Here is a 24952-nt window from a genome sequence, read left to right on the forward strand (position 1 = left end):
AACATTTCAATTCTTAAAGCTCTTCCAGTTACAACCAGAAACAAAAGCAAAACCTCCTCAGGCTATTCACGTTCCTGACATACGCAAATGTTTAGGTTTAAATTTGCTTTGGTTTTGGTTTATGTTTTTGGACTCTACCTGTTAAATATACAAACATATTATGGTACTCCCGACCTACCTCCCTCCCTCCCTGTCTTTCGTGCTGTTCCTGCTGGAATGTGCAATGTTTTCATTGGCGTTCGTCAATTTGTTTATATTCTATGGGTCAGCTGGATGCTCGTCTCGTTCGCAACTCGTCTCGTCCCTTTTCTCCTCGTCTCGTCTCGTCTCGTCTCGTCTCAGTGTCGTGTTGTATATCGACTCGCATCATCTGTATATTCAAGTCATTATCTCGGCAATTAGTTGCACGTTAATTAGTCGCATGCCAATATTTGCATTGTTCTTGTGTTTAGTTTAATTACAACAATAATTTGGTGGCTCCCAATTGCGACTTACTTGTATAGATTATGAAATCAGCTAAATGCGTTTCTCGCTCCTTCATCTAATTCATTTTTGCCCAAAACGCAATTCGCATTCATACGAGTACTCATAATGCGCATTTGCCATTCATTTCAGTTCAGTTTAGTTGAGGCGCCACAAGATTAGACAAAAGCTAATGACAAAGCATATGGCTTGATATATAAGTACTTATATACATACAAACATATATACCGCTTTATACCACACTGCAAACTGATGAGTCTGAAAGTCAAAATGGGTCATTAGATAAGGTGCAGCACCAAGTGCGAACACAAGTGCGAATATTCGTATTTGTATTCGTATTCGTATGCGTATTCACGTGAGCGCAGTTTGTGAATGATTTACGAGTGACAGCGCGAATATCTTATGATGGCCAGGCTAATGTCCCTAGCGTGGTCTTGCCAATTTGCGATATCAGTTAGCAAAAGTTACGAGCACTACGAGTGCTCGCAATTTGTAGCAGCATTATAACTATGGAAATTCAACTACACTGATAAAAAAAGTTTCTAAAATCAAGCTTTTGGTCTGAAAACTCAATAACTAATGTCAAAAAATGCGTCGAGAACATAAAATATTTAATGTAAGAAAACACATTTTGGTTTTAAGAACATTTCGAAGAAGACCAAGTTCTTATTTAACGAATAATTGTTCTTTTTTTAAGAATGAATGTTCTTAAAATTTAAGTCAAAAAATTAAAAATATGATTTTTAAATTTATAATTTTTTATTGCTGTTTTAATTTTAGTTAAAATACATTCTATCTTGGTAATTTTATAAGAGTTGTTTTGACTTGTCACGAGTGGGACTCGAACCGGTGCCTTCCGTTTTCAACAGACACGACGTCTCTAAACCATTTGTTTCAAATTTATTTATAATTTCCTAACAATTATTATTCTTGTATTAAGAACTTCGATTTTTTAAATTAATATTCTTAGTATTATTAATATGGTCTTAAAATGGTCTTATTTCAAGAACAATATTTTTAAGATGAATGTTCTTGATTTTAAAAGTTGGTCTTTTTTTCAGTGTAGCCCACAGGAAGCCCCCTATAAATCAGGTGCTGTTGTTGCTGCAATTACGAGTACCACACAAATGCAACATTGTAACGGCGGCCTTAACAAATCTTGGCAGTCAATCAGTTTAATGGCCGCCACTGGTATTACACGTCGACTCGACGCGTAACTTGACCATATCTCTGGCACCTGCAATTGCAATTGCCATTGCAGTTTGAAATGTTGATAAACATAAACTCGTAATGCCAACAAACGCCCAACATTAAATGCCACACATACGAGTACACGTAAACAGTCGGAGAATTCCTGGTAATCATACAGCGGTACCTCGTACCGTTCATAGTCGTTGCTTATCAACGAATGCCAGTCAGCGATTAAATTGGCAATTACCAGTATATCTATCGCCACATCGGCACCTCGCACGTGACCAGTTTCAAGTTCAGCGCCGCATAATTTCACGCCAAGCCTTATAAAAGCTAAAAGAATGACGGACGCACCTTTCATGGCCAACGTTATTCTTATCTAACTGAAACTCAGTTTCTTTCTCCCTCTCTTTCTATGTTCACGGGACACAGACATACGTACGTTATGTACGTCCCGACAACTTTACAGACAGGTGACATTGGGATTATGGAATTAAATCCAAAGCTTAACAAAACTCAGCAAAACTCAACTGAACTGAACATAACTGAACTGAAATGTTGCTTGTGTCAAGGCCAGATGTATCTGGGCCAAGTGAGTTTCTACTTATACCCATAAATACATATGTATATCAAGTAAACGATAAATTTATAAGGATTATAAAAGCGATTTTTGCAAAGATAGCAAATCGAATGGCAACAGACAATTACATATCTATCGTGAATCCTTGACAATGATATGTGCATCCTTGGGTAATTCCAGTTGTTGGCTAAGATAGTAATTGTATAATAATGTTACCATAATAATGAGTGAACTTGAAATAGATGTTACAATCGTTGAATTGCAGAAAAAATCTATTTTTGTTAAAGAATCTTAAAAGAATTGTAAACTAAAATTACTTTAATTTCCACTTTAATTGTGAATGAAAATTAACGAAAATGGACCCCAAATGGGGAATATACTATATCTAAAAACCTTCATACTTTAATTAATTATTCAAATATTCTTATATTTATTTACTCTATTATATTATATTATAGAAATTCTGATGATTAGATTTCAGTAATGTTCTTCTCAGCAACACTAACTGTACCTATTCTATTTTCGATATATATAAAACTCTTTGTCCTTACTCAGTCATTGACTCACTCACTAACTCACTGAGCATTGCACAGCCCAAGCCATAAGACATCGGAGGCTGAAATTTTTACACAACATAGCTAAGACAATTCTATCTTACAATAAGACGGGGTTTCGCGAAAGTTCACACATTGAAAAAGTTACTAGGTATGAAAAACGTTGTTAGCTTTAGAGCTATCTCAACCAAACTCACAGATTACCTATTTTTTACCATATGGTACGACCTGATCAAATTTGGTCAAAATCGGATTACTTTTACACACTCTCTGGAGTAATAAAATATTTTTAAATATTAATTAGAAAATTTCCTAAAAGACTGGCAGCATTATCGGCGTCAATCTGCTGAGCTATTGTCAAAATGAGAGCTCCTCTTCAGAGCTGTACGGAAATTATTTATAAGATATGGAAGAAAAAAGAAACCCCCGCAGTGTTAACAATCAATCAAATGAAATTGCAAAAAAAAAAAATATTCAAGAGCCATATTTCACAATGATTGTATGTGTGTGTTTTGCCGTAGTTTTTATTGATCACTTGATTTATGTGGAAATTCGGTTGATATTTTTAACAAATGCTGATGAATTTTCTATTTCGGTTTCAACAACGGCAGCGATTGGCATCAACATTGGCGGCAACGTCAACTGCCATGGCGGCAACGACGACGACGACGACGTCAACGGCGGCGTCAATTGTTTTTGGCGGTGTGTTGGGAGCGTTTCATAAAACGGCATTAAATGGTATTAAAGCTGCCAAGCGATTTGTTGTTGTCTCTCCATTGAAGTGCTGCCGCAATTATTGGTTCATGGGCACTACGTGTAGTTCCGTGATGACACTTTCCACACCCCCGAGACTGCAATATTTACCTGTGACTTAGACGCACGACATTTCGAGCGGAAGTGCCTCAAGTCGACGTCGCCACCGCCGTCGCCGCCAACGATTCTTTTTAGTTAACGTCTTGCTGCACCCTGTGCTTCGCCTCCAGCACCAGCACCTGCTCCGGCACCCATACTCACGCCAGCACCAGCTCCACCCTGCGCCTCCCCACCAGCTCCCTCACCCTCAGCTCCAGCGCCTCCGCCCGCTGAGGCGCCCATTGCAATGCCACCTTGGGCGGCACCTGCAACGTCACCAGGCACCGGCTGCGCCTGCGTTGTGCACTATATAGAGACATATGAATATAGAAATTCGTATAGGGATTCAAACTTACCAGGAGCAGCAATAGCATGGCGCAAGACAAATACATAAGTGAGACTTTCATAGTACAGCGAACAGACTTCGAAAGCAGTCCGAGTGAACAATGGCAGCAACAAGGAATCTAGCTGGCATTATATAGTCAATATCTGGCCAGTTTGAGCTTGTATGATGTCTATCTAGAGAATTTCGGAACTACAATGTTGCTGCTCCCGTATAAGATCTGGGCAATTATTGTTCCCAATTACACATTGAATAACATTTCCAGGCGCGATATCATCGTGAGCTGTGTTCATCATTTTCTCAGCTCGTGCACAAATATGTTAATACTATCATTATACTTTTTTTTGTGTCTAATGTTAATTATTTGTTGACAATCACTTAATTGGCGCCTGCTCGACGATTGCATGTTTGGCGAGTCTATTAATACGTTAATAGCCGATGTCAGTCAGCCCGATCCCGAGTCCATATGTCAATCTCGGACTGATGATCGATTCTGATATTGTTGCTTTTTCTAAATTATTAAGTAACGTTAAGTAATTATATAGAGCAAATGTGTGAGAAAGAGAGAGTATCAAGAATGCTTGATAGTGCAGATACCCTTGACATCTAAAGGTGATTTCACAAACCATTTCCAGCAATCATATACATACAAGCTATATTTAAATGTAAATAAATGCAACAACTTCCTTGTCACATTCAAATTTTCATTTAAATTACAGCTCTTAACGAATATTGCAAAGTCAGCATTACGTATACGCCACATAAACTACTGGATAGTTATTTAGTTGTTTAGTTGTAAACCGCAAAAACAATTGCAATAGAGCGACACAACATCAGTTAGTTAATTATCTTTATACACATTGTATTAAGAATTTATAGAACTTTAATTTTACGTGCAATAATTACACATTAACACGTTCCCCGCATCCATTCGAACATGAATAAATAAAGATACAAAAACAGAAGACTGAAAGAAATATTTATTTAGTTAAACAGCAGCTGCTATGCTATTTTTGTTGATTTTCAGTCCGATACGGCAGTACGTATAGGCGTTTAATTTACACATAAGTATTAGAGTGCGACAGATACGAATTTTCGACAATTAGCATTTATTAGGCTTTAATTGAAAACATGAGAAAGTACTTGTTAATTTGGCATTGAAATTATACACAGTTTCAATATTCAATTATTAAATATCTATGGGCAATCAAATGTCATTTTAATCTGGACAATAAATCCATGAAAATGAGCAGTCTATTAGCAGTATTTATAGCAGCAAGTGTAACAAGCATTATAATTACTACATAACATGATTTTCACAAGTTACGTTAACAAGCTTGTAAACTCTGCATCTTGATAGATAATTGGCATAAATACAAGCTAAAATATTCATCTCGGAAGCCACTTGACTTAAGAATATCAACAAACTGTAAAGGTGCAATTGTATACACAAGCCTTGACTCGACACAAACAATCAACAACAACGCAAGGACAATACCCACCCATCCATTTTACACTCTAATCTCCTACAATTATCCATTTAAGCATATGCAATCAATAAATACATTTTGAATAAAAATTAAATATTTAAATAATTATTTTAGATTTTATTGTTTGCTTTTGTCTCCCATATATTTACTTTAAATAAATAAAATATTCATATTAATTAAGTATAAATACTTGTTAAAAATATTTTAATTTTGTTACATTTTCTAACATTTTTTAAGTTTAAAGTAAGTAATGAAATGTATGTTATTTTAATTATAATACTACCTGTAAACTAAGATTCTGCGAATTAATCGAATCTTAGTTTGCACCTAGTCAGTCATCAGGTTTAATTAAAATAATTGAGTTAGTGCAGCTGCAGCTGCAGCTACTGTAGCAGCATCATTTAGTAAATTACATTGGGAAACAACAACATTAACAACAACCAAACAAAACAAAACAATTACATTAAACAATTGTGCATACACATACGACCATGTATGTGCATATATGTAAATTGATACAAAATTCAATGATATTTCAAGTTAATTTGTTTATTTACATTGTGCAGCGACTGGCGACTGTAGTTGTTGTTGTTGTCTTGTTGCTTCTGTAATCGCTGGCAATCATTAAAAATTAAACAAATAAATAAAATAAGCCGCATGCCAATTTGGCAAATGCAGCTGCCAATGTTTTACATAGGAAAACCGCCAATTCAGTTCCTTTGCCTCCACTCACCATTTTTCTACAATATTTTTTATTCTATTTTATTGTGTTTATATCGTATTATATTGTTGTTGTTATTACTTATTTGTTTTACGAGTATTTTTGCCATCGGCAGCGGCCTCTTTTTTTATCTGTGGGTGGCCACAATAATGACAGTAATCGGCGATTATCACGTAGCCTCTAGCCCAATACCAAAATCACAGCAATCACAGTCAAACTCATCGTGACAGGCCCAAAACAAGAGAGACGAGACTAAAAAACAATTCAGGCAGCAAAGCTCATTAAAAATTAAATCAAAATTAAATGTTTATCAAATGCAATAAAAATCATTGCGCGTGTAATTTTAATACTCTGTATAAAACACATGGATTTAAGAGGTATTTAAGAAGGCAGATTGTGAATGTATGATCCTATGAAATTAACCTAGAATTTTGAAGAAAATCTATCGCGATAACATTGTTGCCTATGATAGTTTTTTATTATTTAAATTTTAAAGCATCGATGCACTTTCTATTATAATTAAAGAAGTATCTATAATTTTTAGAGGGTATCAGATAGTTATAATATAAATCTGGTTGGATTTACTTACTCCACACCTCCCTGTCCACTTAATACGCGACATAAACAAATTGATTGCTCATTGAAAGTGGAACTGAGGCATTAGAGATGAGGAAGTCCATATATGAGATGCGAAAATAGCCCATAACTGTGGCCAAATCCGACTGTGCTTATAGAGTGCGGTTTTATAGTATTGTTGTGATATTAACACAGCTTAAATATCACATTTAATATATGTTTAAATAGCGATGCTTTATACTAACTATCTAATTGAAATTGAACATATTAGCGGAAAGACTAATAACGTTTATTATTTATGTATTAATTATATTATAATTGTAATTATTTTTAAGGATTCGACTTGAATAGCAGTCTTAATTGAATTTAAGCTGCCCTTTTCCACTTGCGGATATCAAATTGACGTCTGTCGATTAGTAAAGCGTTGCCACTGCGTATATCTGAAATGTTGCAGTTAAATTTTAATCCGAATCCGAATCCGAGTTCGAGTTCGAATCTGAGTCCGCATCAGCAACCTCAATCCTCAATCCATACTCTGACTACAACAAATTCCACAATCCTTTTGTTCGTATGCTTATACAGATAGACAGATGTCTGTTTGTGCGTGTCCTCCACAGTGCCCACAGGGATAAGCGGGTCAACGAACAGGCAGCTGTAGAGGAAGAAGGGAGGGAAGAGAGTTTTGTGGCAAACCGGGGGAGGATCATGCACTCACAGGATAATTGAATATGACGATGATAATTTCATTTTACGCTGAATAAACACAAACTGCACATTTCGATACGACATTCGCAGCACACACACACACACAGCCTTCTCCCCGCCCCGCCCACTGTGTGGCTTCCCCACACCTACGCCCACTTCTTCAGCCTCAGCTGTGGCAATTAAAGCGCCCACGAGCACGACGGAAACACAAGTAAGCGATACGACCGCCCAGTTGGCTATGAGACTGAGTATGAGTACGAGTGAGAGTGACAGTAGGAGTAAGAGTAAGAGTAAGAGTAAGAGTAGGAGAATGTACTTGGTGGGTAACTCGCACTTGGATTTAGGTTGAGGTTGAGCCAAGTTAATTATCCAACAGGACGCCATTGGACGACGTTGGCTAATGACCTTCAGCTCAGCTGCTCCATGCTCCCCAATCTCAATTCCCTACATACCCTGTACACTCTGAACTCATAAAATAGTTGAAAAGGGTTTAATAAAGCTGTGGGAATGTCAACAAAAAGGTAAAGAAATAGCTAAGCCAGCAAATTTTTATAGCAATAAGCATTTGTCTGTCAAAGAATTTATTCAATATTTTCCACCAAAGGAAAATAACAACATACAAAAGAATTCCTTAAGATATAAGTCTAAGAAACGGTTTTTTCAATGGCTTTGTAGCTAATCGTTGTTTAAAGTTATCTGTTTGCAAATGTGTTCTCTAAACAATTTTAGTTTTTCATTCGACTTGTAAAGTTATCTAAAACTTCAAGAAAAATAGGTATAATACAATAGACTCTTTCATTATTAGTAGCAGGAACGGTTAGTCAGCTGCTTTCTCTACTACTTTCTTAGCTGCTTTATTTATAAATCACATTTGACTTATATGTCGGATGAAGTAACGAAACGATATTGACTCTATATGACAGATTCAAGACAAAGGGTTTAAGGAGACATTGGAAACCGGCCCCAAGTCTTGATAATCGCATCTTAAAAAGATTTAACTGTCTATCATGTGAATTTCATTAAGATGGAATAATATTCACTAAAGTTATTTGTGAGTCTATCGACAGTATATTAGAATAGGATATCCCTTAGTCGAATCCACTCACCTTGAGCTTTAATACTTATTTTACGAGTAAATATACTTGCATAAATCATACCAATCGATTACAACTTATCGACTCTGGCCCGGAATCCCCACGCAAAATCCCCAGCTATGCAAAGTAATATGTACCTTCCACTTGATGTCGTCGTCATTGTTGTTTTATTAGTCACAATTTGCGTTTTATGCGAATTCGCCGTAATTATTTACAACAAAGATTGTGGATAGCGCTTCTCGGACAAAGACGGACGTCCATTTCAAGATTCATGAAGGGGTCGAATGGGGGAATGGGGGAATGGGGGAATGGGGGTCTTACAATTTCAACAGGCGGCGCTTTGAATGCCAACCACGAGTGTACCAAGTTTGCCAAGTATACCTACATCAACAACAACAAAAATAATTATACCAACAACGATGACGATGACGATGACAACTGGCAGTACCAGGGCCGTAGCCGTAGACGTAGCCGGTGCCAGTGCCAAAGCCAGTGCCTGGTATCGGTATCGGTATCTGTGGGATTGTTGTCGCGAATTGTTGTGTCTGTTGTCGTTTGAGCGCCTTATCGGCGGCGCCTCCAGAAAAATATGTCACACGTACGCGTCAAATTTACTCAGAAAAATAAAGCTACCCACGAGCACAGCAAAAAAAAAAAAACAAACCGCAAATAAATACTTCGTATGATATGAAATACTGCAATGCTCTGCACTTTAAAATGCCATATGAGATATGGAAACCCCCCAGAAAATGAAAACCATACATTGATTAGCTTCCAAATAATTAGATTGTAAATTGTTAATTTTTATTTGGCAAGTCATGGAATTCTATTTAAACTACAAATACCCCTATATTGGAAAAACACGTTTGCTGACAAGATGGTTTATTATTATGTATTATCAATTTCGGGTTCAATCCGCCATTTGCAATTTTACAAAAACCTTTTTGACCGAATTTTAAAAGGTTTTTGAAAGTTATAAGAACAAGTGTTCACTTTAATACATAGATAAGAAGCCTACTTTAAATTATTAACTATTTCAAGGAAAGTGTAGAGTAATTTGTCTTAAAAATATTCGGCTCATAACTAAAGCTAAATAAATTATTTCATCTAAAGATTCAATTCGAAATACATTCATATATGTATCTTTGTTTCAGTATATTGTTCAATTTTGTCAAGTCAACGATACTGACGCCAGAAATTCCACATAATTATTTGCACTTTGGTCGCTCGTTTACTTATTTTGTTTGCATTTCGATGGCGCTGCGAATTCCACGTAACACTTTCCACACAAACACACAACAACCACAATGAAATTGTGCTAGAAGAGCTAACGACCAATACCGCCGAGGTTACATAAACTCAGCGACCCGGCCACAGTAAACCTTCAAAAAAAAAAAAAAGAAATAATAAAAAATGAATAAAAATCTGAAACAAAAGTAAACTACATAAATCCACTTCTTTCATAATTCTAGGTTCAATTTCAAAAGTCGTTGGTCAGTCGGTCACAATGTCTCTTTGTAAATAAAGCGGGTCGCTCTCTCCCCAATCTCCTCCTCTTCTCCCCTGCTCCGCACGCCTCTTGCGGAACCCCGCCCACTGTACATTTGGACGTCTGGCTGTCTAGACGCGTTTAATTTGCGTAATCAAAACACAAAAAACGACTGACAATGAGACACAATATCAACAAAAACAAAAACAAAATGTGCTAACGCATTGACGAATAACCGTCAGCAGTAACAATTTGTATAAATAATGCAAAAACAAAAGGCGAAAGAAAAAAAATAAAAAAAAAATTGCCCCTCAAGTACATCGATAACAGGAGTAGCAATAGGATTACAAATTAAAATGTGACAACAAAAAAAAACAATAACAAAAAATAAAAGTCACATAGCTTTTGGATATCGAAGAACCAATACCCTGACAGATATTAAGATAAATACCATTTAGTATATAGAGTTTAAGCATCCATGATCAAACAAGATTGTGCAAAATAAAAACTGCAGAGTTTTTTAGAAATTAGTCCTATCATGAATGTATATACCGAATGGGTTTTCAAATACCCTCTATTTATATGTTACACATTTCGTAAGACCATTATCAAGGTTATAAAACAATGTAAAATGTTTTTAAAAAACAAATTCAGAACGAAACCTTTAGAATAATATGCTGACACCATTGCAAATATTAATAATAATACAATGACCCACTAACTTTACCATGTACATAACGAATCTTTTACGAAATATTATATTAAAATTCAATGTACGTAACAGATTGAAAGATTGACGAAACCAATGAATTTACCAATAATAAAGAATTTTTTATAAGTAGGAATTTCATTGTATCACCTTAAATAAAAAGATCTTTAAAGTACCGCAGCTTCAATGATATTTCATGAAATAATTACGAAAGTAAGCCATTAAATAAAGCTTGCATTTGAAATTGATTTAAGTATTAGCATTGAATAGCAAAGATTACAGATGGTTGAAGATAATGACAGTTGTATTTTTCCATACGGTATTCTAAATGCACCTAATGGTGTGCTATAAATAAAAAGGAATCGCAACTAAATAGTAGCTAATTAACTGTGTTAGACTTAAATAAATGCTGATTACTGTGTTTACATAGTGAACAAAATGTTTGGACCTTGACCTGACATTCAAAAGATATGTTATCGTCAGACACTTTATCCTTGAGATACTATAACTGGTAATCTTCATATCTAATAAATATTTGTGGATCAAAATCTTATAGGCATTTTTGTAAAACCTTTCACAAATTTGGCAGCTAGGAATTTGTCATATGTAAATATGCTTTAAAATACATTATTTAATATAAATTGCCGTTTTTATTTAATTTTATTGAGCTTAATAATAGAACCCTATTTTGGGAGAGTTTTGTGAACTTTCGTTGAGGGCATGACAATGAGCACCTGTGGGCAAATTTAAACCCGCTTCGCTAAAAAAAAAAAGAAATATCATACGATATAATTTCTGAAAGTAACGGTTTAATCGCACACGTTGTTTACCTTTTTCGGAGAGAATTTATAAAACTGGAACCTGGTACGCAGCTCACTCCCTTCCGCATCCCCTTCCCTCAAGCCAGCAAGCATTTTCCGACGATTATCATATATCAAGTTGGACTCCCAGACCCAAAACCGTTGTCTGTTTGTGTGGTCGTTGTTGTATAAGCACTAAGGGACTGATACCGAGGACTGAAAACTTAAACGGCAAAGGGAACGAGAACGGTTGTAGGAACGGGAAGTGGGGGGAACGGCAACAGCGAAAGGGACAGCAAGTGCAATTTGGAGCCTTGGGAAAGAAAAAAAAATATAAGGCTTGCTGATGAATTACAGCTTTGTTGCAAATGTCCCCACTGATGATAATGGCGACGCAGGGCAATAGATGGGCGCCACCAGAACCAGGAATACAAAGTGCAGCACACAACACAGAGTCGTATTCTCCTAGCCGTATTCGTACTCGTATCTGACGTACGTAAGGCGGAGAACTATGCAAGCTGTCATGCCCATATCACAAGCTACATTTTGATATTCTCGTTTTGTTACTCGGAATTCATTCATTAGCTGACGTTGGCATCCAACGTCACGATATCGTTTGTTAAATATCCTATAGCCAGCTGGATAGAGAGTGGAGCTATGCTAGGCTTTGCAACAAATAGAACTTACTAAGAATAGTTAAATGAAAAAACTATTTTATAAAATTAAGAAATCAAATAGAAATTAGAATAATAAATTATAAATTGAATTATATGTTCTTAGTTTTACTTTGCTTACTTATTTTATTCTTGTTATAATCAGAGTAAATATGATTAAAATTAATTTTCAACATCTAAATAAACATGAGCATTAGAGTGCATCGACTTGTATGGATCCAAAAAAATCTGAAAATAGTGCAAAAAATTTTCAAATAAAATTAATTTTTCAACTCAAAAACCGGAAACTAGGAATTGAAATTTACAAGTATGGTTTCTTGGTGAAAACATCTTAGAATTGTCCGTAGATTACGAATTTCGGTTTTCATATTTTTTTTAATCGAAAAACTCTAATGAGCATAGCATTAGAAAGATTAAAAAATGAAAATATTAGATAAATAATTAAGTTTAGAATTTGTATTATAAAGCAAAAATAGATATAGATCAAATACGCTTCATAAAATAAAAAATAAATTCATATGAATAATTTTCTACATTCAACACGCTGACTTTAATAAATTTACTAAAATCAAAATAAGGAGTATACTAATACAAATGTAAAATTGAGAAAAAAAAATAGACAAGGACTTGAAATTTAGAGTTTTTAAAATAAGCTTAAAATAATAATAGATAAATTAATAAAGCTATTTTGAAAAATAAATATATATGGGAATTGTTTTCTTCATGAAATTAATATTTTAAGAAAACCATTTAAGTGGTCTTTGATCGACAACTGTTGAATGCTCTTACAGGGTATATTGGAGTCGATTCATCTCCTTGTCTGCATTCAATCTGACGTATGTTTGGGTTTCTGCGGGCCTACGGCTACGGGTCGGCCTCATTAGATGCGCTCGTTTGCGGTGTGCCAAAAGCGGCGACCAAGTCAAATGTAGTTGTTGTTGGTTGTTGTGTTGTTGTTGTTTTTGTTGTTGTTATTGTTGTTGCGAATGCAGTTGTTGTCGATGTTGTTATTATTGTTATTCGCTGATTTGTTTTGCTTGCGTCGTTTGTTTTTGACGCGTTGCGCTTTGCTTTGCAATTTCGTTGCGGCCGCTTCCTTCTCTCCCTCTCTCTCTCTCTCTCTCTCTCCCTCTCTCTCGCGCTGTGTCAGTCGCTATCTCCGTCTTGCTTCTGACGTTGCATCTGTAAGTAGCAGTTGCTTTGTATCTGTTAGATGCACGACGCTTGCACCTTGGCACGAATCACAGACAACAACATCATTAACTTCATTAACAAGTGCATTGCAAATGTTTATTATCTATTACGTCGTTTCTTAGCATCACGCGAGGGACTTTTTTTAGCATTGCCCAAAAGATACTTTTTGTTGTTTTCTTTTCTTTACTTTTCTGTTTCATTTTTTTCTTTGTTTGTTTTTAGTTAAATTTAGCGCAAATTGTTGTTATTGTTGTTATGCCGATTGGCAAACTCATAATGAGCACGAAGGTCACGGCGGACAGATGTTGAAACTGGTTGTATCTTTCAGATACAGATACAGCTACAGCAATAGATACAGATTGAGATTGAGATGCGCCGTACTCATGGATATGTCAAAAGTTATTTATTTTAAATCTCACATTTATCAATTTTGTTTGCGTTCGCATTTAAGTTTGCTTTGTGAATGAATAAACATGAATACAAGTCTAACCGAATATGCAGTAAATTATCGAATGTCGCTTTTGTTGTTGTTGTTGCTATTGTTGTCATTGTTGTTGCTGCTTTTCACAATTAACATGTTTTTAATTAGCGCATAAATTGATTTATGTCACAACATTTTTAAATTGCACATTCCATATTATTTTAAAATTCGCTATGAATGCGATTATAAATACACTTATTCATTGGTAATTTGAGTAAGATATATAAAAAGCATACACAATGCCTGTTCATCAATCATAAGATTTATTATACATGCGTGGATGTATTACATTTACTCACGAATCAAAATTAAAGTTTAAAAAAGTAGGGAATTTAAATTAAAACAAGTTTAAGCAAAAGATCTTTGCTTTAGAATGTTCATTAGGGTGCATCTGCTTTTTTTTTAACAAGAAATGGTACGGTAGTTATCTGCTGTCAATTCAAAGATGTTTCACCAAGAAATCTTAGTTATAAAATTAATTCCAAGTTCCTGCTTTTGGAGTTTTCAAATTTAGTGTTTTTAAGTTCTTGCATATACGGAAATGATGTTTTAAAGATAATTGGTCCTTTGATTCTATAAAATTTGGAAAGTGCTGGTCCTTACAAGAGTTTTGATACCAATCTTGTCAGGATCGGACTAAATTCAATAAAGATATGCTAATAATAATATGAAAAATAAGAAAATATATATTTATCAACTCAAAAAGCTAAAGCTAGGAATTGATTATAGAAATTTGGTTTCGTAGATTACAAATTGCATTTTTCAATTGCATTTTTAAATTTTTCTGGACCCATACAAATCGATGCACCCTAATGTTCCTTCTATTTCGTTTGGTGTCTGCAAATGCACTTGAGTCTTTATCAGAGCAACTGCACATTTCCAAGTCACTAAGTAAACACATGCCAATCCTAATTTCAATTTAAGTAGACAGCTGCTTTTGCAGTGAAGCCAAAAGGCGGAGGCAGTACTGTGGCAGTATCTGTGGCATTTCAAGTGCCTTAGTCAGGGTCCAGGAGTACAAGTACGAGTACGAGTACGAGTACGAGTACGGGTACGAGTATGTGAGTCCATTCAACAAACAGCTGTTAATTGCAAAATCAAATTGAGTAATTGACTGACTGGCAGATACGAGTCCAAACCAAACCCAACCCAGCAGCAAAACAACACAGCACAACACAGTACAACAATAAAGAACAGAACAGAACCCAACCCCAATCTTGAGATTGCGAATAGGAATGCGAATTCACTTACTCTTTACTCTTTACTCCGACGCACGGGAACAGAAAGATTACCTCATCATCATGATGATGAGCATTGCTCGAAATGGCAATGAGCGCACGTTTCCAGGAAAAGCGTGCCTCAGACACCAATACTAATACCAACACCAATACCAGTACCAATATCAATGAGCAAATGAATGAAATATACACATTGACTCCGCTCTCGCCCAGCCAATTACAAGCAAACGCATTTTAATTTTCATCAAAATAATCAAAACATGTGCCAAGAGAAGAAGCAACAATCTACTAGCTAAACGACATGCATATACACTACAATATTCTAGCATTTAAATTTAAAATTAAATATACAAAGAAAAAAAAATCTACACTTTTTAAATTCTTTTTCCAACAGTTATCTGCAAATCTTACAATTTATGTTGACAAATTTAATGAGAAATCGAAAGTTGAATGGATTGGCAGAGTGCTTAATGACGCTGGTCTTTTTGACAGATAAATAGAAACAATTGAACAACAATAACAAATGTTTCGGGGAGCTCTGATAAATGAATTCTGCGAATCTGTCGAGGACGCAATGTGCGAACTTTATTATTTTTAACTTTACGAGTATTTTCTCTATGTTTTATTTCATTTTTATAATAATTTTTCGTTATTGTTGCTGTGGTTTCTTTGTTTGCAAACACGAGTTCAAGTTAATTTTAATAAAAATAAACATATCACGACTAAGTGCTGCATATAACATCATATTTATGTAGAGGGGAGAGCATTGTACGGCCTTCTCCCCCACAACGTCGGACGCAGAACAAAAACAAATTGACGTCAATAGACTGAGATAATAATCAAGTTGCAATAACAATAACAATAACTACAACTACAACAGCTAAATATAATAAACAAATAATTAAAACTAAAAACGTCAAACAAATTTTACACAAATGCAAATAAAAGTGGTGTCTACTCCCCCTCCCTTCATCTGACCCACAAGTTGTTCTCAAAATTCATTTGTGACGTCAACAGCAAGGCGTCAATTTCTCGCACCTACTTTTGCACATTTGCTTTGTTTATTTACATAAAATAGTACCGGGTCCCCTAAGTTTTATGGGCTTGCAAGGTGTATGTTATGATAGGGAAGAGTAAATATTGGTAAAAGTCGGCTATAATTGTTACCCCGTATCGTGTATGATTAATAATAATAATAATACTAAACTATTTTATAGGGGCGTTCTCCATGCACCCTATATGGGCATTGGCTTTATCAGCAATATTTACTGCTTGTTGTCGTTGGCAAATCCGGAATGCTGGAACGGATGTCTCCATTTACTTGCTGCTTTTGGTATAAAAATTCTCGGAACCAATAAAACATTTCAGTGCCTAAAATAGGCCAAAGCGATTAAGCTATCAAACTCGTTGGAAAACCATACAAAATCAAATATAACTGCATAGCCTATGCGACATTTTTATCGCAGCCAGTGCGATTACATGCGATGTGGTTATGCTGACTCTTTTCTGGGTATTGATCTGTTTACATAGCCCTCCAGTTGACTGGATTTCTCGGTATCAGAAAGCGGAAATGATAAGCCATCTGAATGTCAATAAAGTAAACATATCTTCCAAGTATTTACATCAAATGCAGTTTATTGTATTTGTTAAGTACTAAATAATGTTTATTTTGGTATAGACATTGTATAAACTGTATTTGAAACTAATATCACAAATTCTAAAAATATTATTATATATTAATATTTTTAGGTAACTTTATTTCTAAATATTAAGATTTTAGCTTAACCTTATTGCTTATAGAAAATTTAAATAATATCGATCCATATTTATTAGCTAACTTATAGCCTTAAAAACTGCTTCTTATTATCTGATAAGTACAGAGGGTTAGAGACCTTTTCGCTTAAATGACTGATGAAATTCGCTTAGCGACATCGCTCATACGCAGCGTTGTACGCCCGGCCATGTACCGTAATTTATGTGAGCGGATCTCATGTTTATTAAATCGTATTAAAATGTTAATGGCCATGCCCCAAGTCAGCAAAATATTACCACCAACGACCAAGCAAAAGCGAGCCGACGACGACGCTGCCCGCCAGGTAATTATGCCTCCATTGACCCGACCACGCCCCTTAGCACCGCAACGCGTCGCGACGCTCGCAACTTAAAGTGCATTTAGCGAATGCAAAAAAGCAAATGCAAAGAATACAAAAAAATGTGCCAAAGTCGAGAAAAAGTAATTAAATGTCAGGCACACAGCAAATAAGACGCGAGAGGCTAAAATCATAATACAATAAAAGGCAAAATTGCAGTACACGAAGTGTCGTGTCGACTTGAAAATACTCGACTAATTAAAGCAAATCAAAATATTAAGAAATAAAATTGGGGAAATAAATATACAAGTACATTTACATTTAATCATACATTTCTAATCAATTAGTTTAATTAACAGTCCTTCTTAAGTCTTTTCCGGCGTATGTCCTTTGACTTTTAGTTACAATGTAAGCAATATATTCTTTATTTTATTATAACAGATCTGTCACATACTTCTGTCATACTTTTGAGACAATTTATGACATATAATATAAGTCTTATACAATTACAATGAGACTCAATCGGGATCATAGAGTTAATTAATTTTTTTTTAAATATTACCTCAAAAAGTATGCTATACTTAATTTTTAATTGATGGAAATGTGAAAGCTGAAAGAGAGATCTGTCATTTCTAGTGATTTTCATAATGCAATTATTTTAAATCCGGTAGATTTTAAGACCCAAGTCTTATAGTATATAGCCTCTAGTACAGGTATCATAAGAGCTGTGTACGTAGTTGTGTGTTTTTGCTCTTCTATATTTCACTCTCTTGCCTCGCATTAACTTGAATGGCCATAAAAACAAATTACAAACATATTATTATTATTATACTCGTACATACCATATATCATTATTATAATAAATGCAACGGAATTTCAAGCAAATTTTGCACAGACGACGCATTTTTATTTTTACATTTTTTTTGTTGTTGTCACCCTTCGTTTGCCACTTGCAACGCCATAAAATGGACGTCCAGTTGGAGGCGTGGCAGTCGCAATGCTCGCAGCGCTTTTCGTGAAATAAATTGGTAATAAAATGTGAAAAATAGCATCATTTAAAATATTAAAATGGCATAAATAATATAAAATAAATAAATAAAAATATCACTGCAGTGTTGTCATCGCAACCCCTTTTCCACTACCCTTTTCCCCGCCAACACTGAGTGGAGTGCCGACATTGGCCGCCAACAGTGCCGCTGGCCATTCTGCACTGTAAGCCGCGAAATTACACACACACACACACACACACAGAGTCACATATGCATTTGTATCCATAATTCATCGCAATTCATTTAATATGATTTACAAAAGAAATAAAACTGAGCAGCTGCTGATTTATTGGCATTTGCCAAGCAAATCGGCGAGTTGCTTCACAAGGATATGTGGATTTTGGTCAACTGAGCGAATTTTAATACATTTGCACACTGAGCGAATTTTGGGGCTAAGTATGGGGATACAGGTGCAGCACAATCAGCAGCTTTTAAATAATTTTTAAGTGTGTTTTAAAAAATAAATATAGATTGATAAATAAGGGAATTTAAATAAGAGGATATAAAACATGAATTTTTCAGTTGTTTCTCATATTTAAAAATTTTACACACTTGTTTATATAATTAATATAGGAATTCGATATAATTATAAAATAAGTCAACATGAATTTTAAATAAGAAAAAAAACGATTGATAAAAAATGAAATTTAAATAGAAGCATTGAACACATACATTTTTTAATTGCTTCTTAATTGAAACAAAATACAAAAAAGTTTATTTAGTTAAAATGGGAATTCGATATAATTATTGATCTAAGTTAAAGTGAAATGCATTTGGGAAAAGAAAAAAACTATTGATAAATAAGGGAAGTGCAGTTGTTTCTCAATTGAAAGAAATGTCAAATAATTTTTTTTTATATTACATAACATCGGAGTTCGATATAATTATGGATACCAGTAAAATTCAATTACAATTAAATATATGTAAGGTTTCACGCATAACGACACCTTTTAGAATGTACACAATCTCCGGTTACTAACTCGACATCTCGAATCACACAGGCCTACTATGACCCCTCTAACTAGCCATACTACTTTACATATATTACAAATCAACTTGAGACTGAAGCTAATGTAGTAAATAAACGAAAGCAAAAATATTATCGTGAATGCAGACTCTAGAATAAATAACTGCCCTAAAACTCAAAGGACGACTTAAATTGATATAGAAATTAGTTAACAATAGCATCATTTAAGAATCTCAAATAATGCATGTTTTATGGATTGTCTCAAAGTGGGTCTCAACCCATTTTCCTTTCATAAATGCCTAAGAAAGCGTAAAACTTGTAGCTACAACAATTCACGCATTTTAGACATTTCTTTTTGTGTACTTCATTTGCTTAACCCATTGGCCATTACTGTTGTTACATTACCCACTCCCCAGGCTCTTTACAGCTGCAACATTTGTTTTTCTGCCTCAACAGACTCACGAGACGATGCTGCGCATTCGCCGCATGAATATTTTTCGCAATCTATTTGCTTTTATTTGTATTTATTTATATTTGCTAGCTGAATTTTTACGGCTGCCAGCGTAGACGCTGTGGGAGTTGCCTTAGCCCCGTCTCACTCTCTTTGTCGCTCTCTGTCTCTCTTTCTCTCACTCTTCCTCTGCAGCGCACTCAGTGCCATTTACTGTTTTTCCAATAAATTGTAAGTAATAAACTGGCAATTGGTTTGCTGTCTGGCCTCTGACAACGACGACAGCAGACGACAGACGTCGACAGACGTCGACAGACGAAAGGCGATGAGAAAGGCGGCCGCGCCCAAAGCATTTTGACTTTTACTTCCTCAATGCCTTGGCCTGGCCCAAAATCAAAGCCATACTCAAACTGCCAGAGACTGGCGGACACACTGGCACTGGAAGCTGTCGCCAATGTTGTAGATTCAGTTACCCATTCGGGGCTTTCATTTGACACTCGCCATCGCCATTGCCATCGACATCGCCATCGACATCGTTGTCGTTGTCGTTGTTGGGCGACTCTTGAACCCGCTGCCGACTTATCGACATGTCGGAATACATGTTCCGACAGCTTTTATGGCGTGTTTACAAGGACATGATCCGCATGTAGCTTGTACCGTCATCAGCTAGCAACTGAGTACAGAACATCACACATACGCCCCGTGCAACGCTTTTTATGGCTCTGCCTTTTCGATGGCCTTTGACTGCCACAGAAACTGCGACGACTGCTGTTAAACAAAGTTCACATAAAATAGAATTTTATATGGCTGAAATATGTAAATCATGTCAGACGGGCTGGCCAAACGACAGACAGACTGACAGACAGACAGACAGACAGACTGACAGACAGACAGATGCAGAGACATCTTCGACCATCCTCGCTGATTATGAACAATGTATGTGCCGAAATGGCCAAAAGATGTGCCAGAGTTGCCACCCCGCTTGTTGCAGTCAAATGTGAATATCTTGTAAGCACACTTCAAGAGAAAGAGCATTAGAAAAGGGGTTGAATATGCAATCTGATTTAATGTAAAGATCCTCAAGTTCCAACATGTGTCAACTTCTCAGCCAAGATTCGTTTCTAAAGTTTTGACAAAGATTTATATGAAAATGTTAAAAACATTTAAATAGAAAATACATTTTTAAAGCTATTACAATACTTTTATCTGAATTGAATACGAGTTGAAAATGTTAGAGAACTTATTTTTCTGACACAAATCAAATGCTGGACCACCCGCTTGGCAGTTTGGATGCTGCCCAAGATGCCAAGCTTAAGATTCTAGTTCATCGAGCTGAATATCTTTGGCAACTGACAGCCTGTTGACCTCTTAGATTTGATCAGCATCTAGCAACATTTTAGTCCTGTTGCCAATGTTCGCCAATGTTAAACCGGACTTCAACACAATTCGCCACAGAATTTTCCAAAAATTGTTTGGCTAAAAATAATGAAAATGAATCAAGTCGAAAGGAAATTGAATTGCAGGCAATTCGAGTACACGATGTTGTTTTTGCTGTGTCGATGATGATGTTGACATTGCGTGCAACAAATGCCTGGAGCTAAGACCATGTCCATGTCGAACTACAGTTTCCAACTCCCGCTCCAGCCACGACTCAAACATAATGTAATTTCCAATGGCATTCCCCAGGGCGAAAACCATTGCAACCGTTGAAGGGTTGACGGGGTTGACTTTCTGTTAGACTTACAGATGGGGAGGTCGTCTCAAACTACGCGTGCAATGACATCAGATACATTATTGCAAATTGTTTCGATTTCATAAGAAATTTCTGCAACGAGGGTGTTACTCGCATTTCCTTGGACAATTTTCACCCGAATGTGACTGTAGATGATTGCTATATGCAATCACACATCCCCCCTTTTTTATTCTCCTCCTCTTTTCTCATAACGAACACATTTTATTTCATTTGGTGTGCATTTGTTTCGCTTAACTTTTTGGTCCTGCCTCTTGGCTGCCACCCAAAAGCCTTTAATATCGCACACACCAAATACAACAACAACAACACATACACAGGAAAAGCCGAAGCCATAGCCTTTTTGGCATTTTTCATTTAGCAAAATGAGCTGCAGTCAAAGGAGCAAAGAAGCGTGGAAAATCAATGCGAATGTAGCACGGAAATAATTTGTTATCGCATTCAATGCGGATGTGATTGCAAGAGGCGCAGGAAGTTTCGCTGAAATAGCAAATAAATGGGGTCAAAGCGGCAAAAGCAACAACAAACAGCTGCCAAATTGATAGAACTGAAATCATTTCGCCACAACAACAAGGAAACTCACATTGAAAACTCAATTTAAGCTACCTCCTTAGAGCCATTATATAAATTGATGTAAATAATTAATATGCTTCTGCATTTCTGATTTCAAAGTGAATCCAAAGATCCACCAATTTCTGGTAATGTCTGTAAAATAATGCTTAATGCCGATTAGACTATAATCTGTCTTATATTTTCTTTTGCTTGCAAATGTAACTCTTAATTAACTTTAAGTCGTTTTTGTAATTGTTTCAAGTGTTTCTATTTTAAATTATTTATTTACGATGGCCGAAATTTTCTTGTCTCAAATATAATTAATATAATTAAATACAACATTAATAATAATGAAAATGATTTAAAATAAACAAATTGATGAATGCTTTTCTCTTATGCGCAGATAGTTCTTTGAATTCATAATACTTCTTTTTATTTAATTATTTTTTTGTTTTTTGTTTCCTAGATGCATTGACGGAAATTCAAGCTCTAAAGTTGAAGGTCGTGTTGTGTTCAGCGTTGTTCATTTCTTAGAGCATATTCTCTTTAAAGTTAAGTTTTCTAAAAATAATAATGTAGGTGAACTCTTATCGCAAACAATTTTATTGATGCAAGAACTAATTACAAAAAATTCTAAAGAGGAAAACAAATTTGAATCAACGCTAAAATTTTTATTTGCTTTTAATGATATTTCTATGTAACGCCACGTCATCGAAGAAGCTTTTAAACTCTTTACATCTTCGTTGATGATCTCAAGTGCATGAAATCTCAAACTTAAAAAGAGTTTAGTACGACAAAGTAATTATAATAAACTATTGGGTCATAAAATAGATAATTAATTTTTTATTTAATTTCAAAAGTGTGTAACGTCATGTCCCTTTTTTGTTTTATATGGGAATTCCCATAGAAAAGTCCATCGAGGCCAAAATCTTAAAATTGATCAAAAATTTAAATCTTGCAAAATATTTTTCTATATTCAAGTTTCTTAGTTAAAAATTATATAAATTTATTTTATAAATTTATGTTTTGTTTATTTTTGACCGTTCTCTTAAAAATTGTCTTCCAAAATGAAGAGTATTTTAACGTTTATTTGATTAAATCAGTATTTCATCATCAAAAAACTAATCAGCATGCAAATAAAGCACTTTAATTCTGAATTAAAAGTTTGTTAATTACTAAAAAATATAATATATATTAATTAAGACATTTATTAATTCGCTATAAAATGCTAAAAAAAAATTATGTAACGTGCGTCATGTAACGTTACGTGTCATACTAATGATAAAAAAATTAAATGGGAAGAGCTTTTTTAATTTAAAAACATGGAAAATTAACTTACATTACTTAAAATGATATTAAAAAAAGTTGAATGCAAAAAGTCTTGCCCATTTCACAGAGTTTTGAGATTTTCAATACCAAGTCAAAAACAACTTCCATTCTCGTAACGTAACGTCATCGCATATTTTTGTTTATGTCTTCTATTCGGAAAGGACGATTGTTTTCATCTTATTCACTAAATATAGTTAAACTTAATTGCTATTTATATATAAAAAACAACTTTTAAAAATCTTATTTTTTATCTTTTTGTGACATTTTAGCGTACGAACGTAACGTAACGGGACTGTGGAAATGCCCATATGCGTTTTATTTTATATTATTTTCATATAAAATTTAATAATGACTTTTTTTGTAGCACGACTTTTTTAAAATTTTTAAAAGAGGAGTTGAAAAGTTTTTGGGGGCCTAATGAGTATTTCTGGACCCACTTTACTTTTTGGGCTGTCCATCTGTTAAATATATATATTCAAATGCATTAAAAATTATTTATAGACATGCAAAAAATTAATATATAGATCAGTCTACAGACAAATTTATATTTGGATGGAATTCGCAATGTAATTTTAATTCAACTTTTATATAATTAAGGTCATCTGACGACAGCAGCCGGACATTGCCCACCTCAATTTGAAATGTGTTGATCTGGCAGGATCTGCGATTCGGATTCAGATGCAGACGCTGTCAAGTGGCTCAACTTTTTGGCCGCAACAACGAAATCCACTTAAGATGGCAACAACAACAACAACAAAAACTACAAAAACTACGGCGACGGCCTTGAACCATTTGGCAATTAAAACGCCGCAGCACATATATAGACAATGTCTATTAGACATTCACATTTATTCACATACATTCGAATACATTCGGACACATTCTGGCATTTACCATTTGCCATTTCGGCTATCCGCAACATTTTGTTTTTCAGCTTTTCATAATAATTCAAAATTTGAAAGTCACCGCAAGCAGAAAAAAGCATATTCCATGCGAAAATATTTTATCACAAAATTCTTAATTTGTGTGGGCGTGTGGGCGTGTCGCATTGTAAAATGCGTTAAAGCATACAAAATTCTCAGACATGTGTTAATTATTATGTAGAAAAAGAAAAAGCGAGAAAATTAAATAAATAACAATAATAGCTTTGCAAAAGAATTAATATGAAAATATATGCAAATGTTGTTGCTCTTCGGCTGCCATGCAAATTTATTTCGCATAAATTGTTTTTCCAGTCGCCAGATGCTCTACGGCGTGACATATTCAATTATTGGCGACGCCTGACTCTGGTGAGGATTGAAAGGAGCAGACGGCGACTACGTTGTCCAAACGAGGCCAGCAACTTGCACCTAAAGCAATAAATTATGGCAATTAGCGTAAGGTTAAGGGCAGTGCCAATGTAAGTGTGCAAGTGTATGTGTTTGAGGGGTGTGTGCTTGTGTGTGGGGTGTGGGGTGTGTCTGCATCCTAATCGGAGAACTGCCTTGACAGCATCTACCATTTACCATCTTTTAGCTTTGCTCATTCCTTGGCACACATTTTAGGCGTAATTGTAGCAATTTAGACGCCTGCCGAGTCAGTAACATCCTT

The 24952-nt window shown here is 35.1% G+C and overlaps 1 protein-coding gene and 1 long non-coding RNA gene across 2 annotated transcripts; both read right to left on the reverse strand.

Moving 5' to 3' along the window:
* Positions 1 to 261: 261 nt before the first annotated feature.
* On the reverse strand, positions 262 to 742 carry LOC117788167. Its single transcript, XR_004617734.1, has 2 exons — positions 496 to 742; positions 262 to 370 (listed from the first exon to the last, which is right to left on the reverse strand). It is a non-coding gene; the product is annotated as an uncharacterized LOC117788167 (long non-coding RNA).
* A 2564-nt stretch (positions 743 to 3306) lies between these two features.
* On the reverse strand, positions 3307 to 4085 carry LOC117787652 (glycine-rich protein 5). Its single transcript, XM_034626231.1, has 2 exons — positions 4017 to 4085; positions 3307 to 3966 (listed from the first exon to the last, which is right to left on the reverse strand). The coding sequence occupies exons 1-2, from the start codon at positions 4065 to 4067 to the stop codon at positions 3757 to 3759; spliced, it is 261 nt and encodes an 86-aa protein (XP_034482122.1). The 5' UTR covers positions 4068 to 4085; the 3' UTR covers positions 3307 to 3756.
* Positions 4086 to 24952: the final 20867 nt, after the last annotated feature.

This window comes from Drosophila innubila, assembly GCF_004354385.1.
Source record: "Drosophila innubila isolate TH190305 chromosome 3L unlocalized genomic scaffold, UK_Dinn_1.0 0_D_3L, whole genome shotgun sequence".
Lineage (NCBI taxonomy): Eukaryota > Metazoa > Arthropoda > Insecta > Diptera > Drosophilidae > Drosophila > Drosophila innubila.

Coding starts and splice junctions, on each gene's coding strand:
- LOC117787652 (XM_034626231.1), bottom strand. CDS start 4,067: ATGAAAGTCTCACTTATGTATTTGTCTTGCGCCATGCTATTGCTGCTC. Junction 3,967..4,016: donor CCATGCTATTGCTGCTCCTG/GTAAGTTTGAAT, acceptor GTCTCTATATAG/TGCACAACGCAGGCGCAGCC.